The sequence below is a fragment of the Brassica oleracea genome, chromosome C2, assembly GCF_000695525.1.
Source record: "Brassica oleracea var. oleracea cultivar TO1000 chromosome C2, BOL, whole genome shotgun sequence".
In the NCBI taxonomy this organism is placed as follows: domain Eukaryota; kingdom Viridiplantae; phylum Streptophyta; class Magnoliopsida; order Brassicales; family Brassicaceae; genus Brassica; species Brassica oleracea.
Window position 1 is genome coordinate 44272395 of NC_027749.1, and position 5022 is coordinate 44277416.

A 5022-nucleotide genomic window follows, 5' to 3' on the forward strand; every position below is an offset into this window, starting at 1 on the left:
TGTGTTGCTTGAGATTGGTATCCAGCCCAGTCATCAACGGTACAAGAATGATGGAGTTCGATTGTCCTAACTTCGAACAAGTCTGTATTCTTCATAATCACTGCATACACCCGCCAGTTACAGCTCATAGAAAAGCATCTGAGGATCATTCCACCAGGTTTTTCTCGCTGAATATCTCACCGTGTCCAGGTCCACTTACGTCAATCTCGTCATCCCCCACCATATCTTTTTTGAAAAAAACAAACATTATACACATGAATTGAACATTTAATTTTACACTTATGGTGAATTCCCTCACCTAATATTGCCGCAATGTGTTCTTCCTCGGTTACTCCATCGCTAAAAAATGTAGTTCCATCTATTGTGAAGGGTTCTCTGCAGAGAAACTGATACTTTGCAACATTGGCTGCTCCAAACGTGACACATAATTGGACGTCGTTCGTCCACTCTTGTACACTCATCATCAGTTCAACGTCCTCTCCTGTAAGTACGTTTGTTGGTGCAGACTTAGATCCATACGGCAGCAGAATATTAGGTGGTAGCTGATACGACAAAACCACAGGTGTATGCTCTCCAATCCCAATCTCTTCACGCACTAGAGACATTAAAGATTGTATTTCCTCATTCGTCTTCGCTACAATATACTGTTCCTCGTCACATGGATCACCGTGGAATCTCCAATCCCCGGCCGGTGATTTATTCCATTGGCCACTAATAATACATACAAGTTGACCCATCTGCAAAATAAACAGATACTACCGTTTAATGAAATCAATAATAAATTGCATCATAAACCTTATTTATTTCGTTATTAAATATGGTCTACACATCAGTATATATAGTAAACATTAAATACTATTCTCACAACCGGTCTCCTCCGTCAACACGTGAGGTTCTTTATCACTCAACTCTTTCACAGTTGCAGCATAGTAATACTTTTTTAGGGTTAGTAAGTGAAGATGTGTGAGTTCTAAGGAGGCGGAGTTACTCTCTATATAAAGGGAAAATTGGGGTATGAAACCGGGGCTACATCCACAGCTCTGTACTTGCGTATCTCGATAAAATCACTTCATTTAATGCTCCTACCCTACCTGAAACAGTACTCAAATTTCCTACCTCCACAAACTGCCAAGAAATATCTACTCTCTCCATTATTGTTATATAACCGGTTAGATCCTCGGTTTTAGACCATGAACAGTTGAAATGTGTTTATATAACCGTAAAAATTTCCAATTTAAGTTACTATAGATAACCGACCCTACAGTTTCTTCTCCAACATACCCAACTCGTTTTACTTCTACTAAATAAAAAATTACCGTACCTTCCCCTTTCCTTTTCCTAGCATTTAATTATGTTCTCTTCATTTCCAACATTTCATTATCTGTTCATTATTGGTATATATCCGGTTTTGTGCTCGGTTGTTACAACAATACGTAAAACAAACTTCCTTTTTATACGTAATATATCCATTATTGTTATATATCCGGTTCCGTCAAATGTTTTTCAAAAATACCGGTTATTTGTGGGTATCAATACCGGCCAAGTTCCAAATTTAATTGTATCAAGATAACCGGTAATTTTTGGGGCCCTTTGCCTGCCACGTTTCCAATATAATAACCTGAATCTTATTTCAAATAATAGATTTGGCGCCTTCAAATCCAAACCATGCGTCACTCGAGATTGACCGAAGTGACAGTTACCCCAGAGTAACAAAATATCTTTCACGTGTTTCCTATATAATTATTAAATTTTTATCTGGTTTTGGTTCCTTACTACCGTAAACTTTCCCGGTAGCAGGTGTGAGGTGTTACAGTGATGTGAAGGACATAAATGTAATCATTACACGATCAATGACCATGTTTTTGCCAATTAATAAAAATAAGCATATTTCTGCAAATACCAACGAGAATTTGTATATTGACCTTAATAGGCCAAAAATAAAAGTACATAAATAATTCAGTTTTGAGTAGGCCTGAGACTTTTATCCGAGATCCGGATTCGATCCGAGATTCGATCCGGATCCGATCCGAAAATCCGGATATCCGGAGGGGCCGAATCCGGATCCGGATAGTAAAATGTTGGATCCGTCAAAGCCGGATCCGGATATCCGGATATCTTAATTTTTAAGTCCGGATATCCGGATCCGTAAGTTTTATTAATAAATATTTCAAAAATAGTAATATATATATATAAAAATTAATTTTATTTAATATATTTTCATTTTTATAATAATATATATAAATTTTATGTAAATTTTGTAATATTGTACATAGAAATAATTAAAGATGTTATATATATATATTTTAAATTATTGTTAATATTTTATATACATATATTAATATTATTTTTTATTTATTTTAAGGATCCAAATCCGGATCCGGATATCCGCCGGATATTACAATTTTTAGGAGGATATCCGACACCCGGATATCCGAGAACCCCGGATCCGGATAAGGATAATAAAATTATGGATCCGCTGGATAAGGATCCGGATCCGGATACCTTAAAATTGCCCGGATATCCGATCCGTCCCAGGCCTAGTTTTGAGTAATGAACAAATCGTTGGAGACCAAATAAAAAGAATAAATGAATGCGCATAAACTTGAGGCGGCGCACGATAGAGTCTCACGCGCCTGTGAGGTTTTGTTTAAACTTTAAAGTTAAAAAGGTTTAAGCATTCTCATAAAAGCTGTCTTGGTCGAGAAGACAGAGAGAAACTCTCTCTCTTGTTCGGTTCCTTGTTCGCCGATTCTACTGCGAAAAAGGTATTGTCACTTCCTTCTCTAATCGATCTCGCCTCTCGATTCGATACTCTTAAAAAGTTTGAGACTTTACTCCTTATTCCTCGAGATTTAAAAGTTTAATTTGTTCGAATTCTTCAGAACAGTCATGGTTTTTTTTTTTATGTACCTATATGTTTTGTTAGATTTTGGGGTTTCCACAGTTGTCGTTGATAAATCGATGATTTAGCATAAGATCTATAATGTGGTTTACATAATTTTCACTCTTCCATAGGATTCTCAGATCTCTTTAGTTACTTTAAGCACTTCTTCTGAGTTAAAAATGGAGACGAACAATCTAGTCATAACTATTTTTGTGATGAAAGTCGACTTCTTTATGAGCTCTCAAGCTAGTTTAACGTGTCCTAATCATATATGATTAAATGATTGCTCTCTTTTGGTTATTTCTTGTGGATATAATAAGATACAAGTCTGCTTCTAGTTTAGTTTTGTGCAGCAATAGCTTCTGGTTACATGTCTTTGTAATCTCTCTCACTCATAGGAGTTTAAAGTCTCTTATTTGGAATGCTGCCTTCCCCTTTCGGTTATATAGTAAGTATGTTTAAATGTTTCTGTATTTTTGATGTGTCTCTTGATACAGGTTTGTGAGACTTGGGTAAAGAGCTAAGAAATGGAAGACGTACTAACAGAGAATCCTCCACCTTCAAGATTCTTCCAAGAAGATCTCAACAACTTCGCCTCACCACCTCCTGAACCCCTTCCCTCTCCTTTCATCGTCTTCTCAAACCCCAAACCCGAACTCCCCCTCAAACCATCTCTCCTCATCATAGCCCTATCTTCACCTTCCCTACACATCTTCCACAGCTTACCTTCAAAGACTCTCATCGGAACTCTCATCATCCCCGAACTCCCCTTCTCCGGAAACACCGTAGAGCCTTCTTTACAAGACAAGTCCTGCAACATATACTCCGTAAGTGATAACAACAACAACAACAACAACAACAACAACGCGGTCCTTTTGGTTTCTGTTCAGCTTCCTGTCCCTCCTGAACGCTCTAACCTGGTCTCGAGGCTGCTCGTTGGCCAAGACATTGTCCCTGCGAGGGTTATCATCTTGGACTCCATTCAGAGCCGTAACTTCAGAGGGAGGCTCTCACCGGATGAAGCATTGGCTGCTAAACTCGAGACATCATCTGAGAAGAAAGCAGCAGCAACGTCTCGGTTGAGTCTTGATTACTTTCCATCAGGTAGTGTTATCGATGGTCTGAGTGCTTCGCTTTTGAGCAGATGTCAGCTGAAGAATATCAGAGGGACGTTGGTGGTATCGTGGCCTGAGTTTGATCCTTCTGTGGTGAGATTTCTAGGTGCTTTACTGAAGAGCATTGTCCCGAGTCTGGATATTAAAAGTGTGGACAAAGATCTGGAGAAGTACTCTTCAAGAACTGGTCTTAAAAGGGATGCTTGGCTTGACTCTGATCTATATACATGATTCAGAGATGGCTTCTCAAAATAGTTGTTTCTTGTTTCTTATATAATGGCTTTTAGCTTTTCTTGGACAAAACAGACCTTAGGTGTTGGTGTGTGGTGTCCTCATTGCAAACAGTTTGGTTTCTTCTCTTTGGGAAAAATGATCATGCTGAGATTATTTAAGTTTATTAGAAACTTGCATTTGTCAGTTTCAGAGCTAAATCGTAGTTTCAAAGAGTTATCACATTAATATCATTTTAGTAATTTATGAACTATAGGTGTTCACCAAAAATACACCATACCAAGAAACAGCTTGTGTACAAATCTTGTTTATTAACATTCCATAACATTAGTATTCATTTGTTATACAGGTAAGATTCACAAATAGAGCCTACACTTTTACATCCTTATTGTCACAATTTTCTAATACAGTTTTATCTTAATAAAAAACAAACCCAATGATCAACAAGCAAATACATGGAAGGCTTAAACTGAATTGTACCGCGAATTTCTGGTTTTTTGTTCCTCCATCAGATGCTTCACCAAACAACAAAGAAAGTGAAAAGAAACCTATCTTAGCTTACAGTCTGTAGAATTCAAAAGATTTCATACATATTTTTTTCTTTTCAATGTTGAAATTTTGGATTTTACTTACGGTCAGAACTGCTAAAGGTAAGTGACGTTGGTTTAGGATGAGTCTCGTTGCAGTCTTCCTCTGTTCCAGTTAGGGGTGTTCAATCTGGATATCGGTTCGGTTTCGGTTCAGTTTTTTCGGTTTTTCGGTATTTCGTTTAGAAAATATAACTACCATTCT

At 37.5% G+C, this 5022-nt stretch overlaps 1 protein-coding gene across 1 annotated transcript; it reads left to right on the plus strand.

Moving 5' to 3' along the window:
- Positions 1 to 2674: 2674 nt before the first annotated feature.
- LOC106322489 lies at positions 2675 to 4396 on the plus strand. The gene is made up of 2 exons (XM_013760527.1): positions 2675 to 2765; positions 3382 to 4396. The coding sequence occupies exon 2, from the start codon at positions 3412 to 3414 to the stop codon at positions 4228 to 4230; it is 819 nt and encodes a 272-aa protein (XP_013615981.1). The 5' UTR covers positions 2675 to 2765; positions 3382 to 3411; the 3' UTR covers positions 4231 to 4396.
- Positions 4397 to 5022: the final 626 nt, after the last annotated feature.

Coding starts and splice junctions, on each gene's coding strand:
- LOC106322489 (XM_013760527.1), top strand. CDS start 3,412: ATGGAAGACGTACTAACAGAGAATCCTCCACCTTCAAGATTCTTCCAA.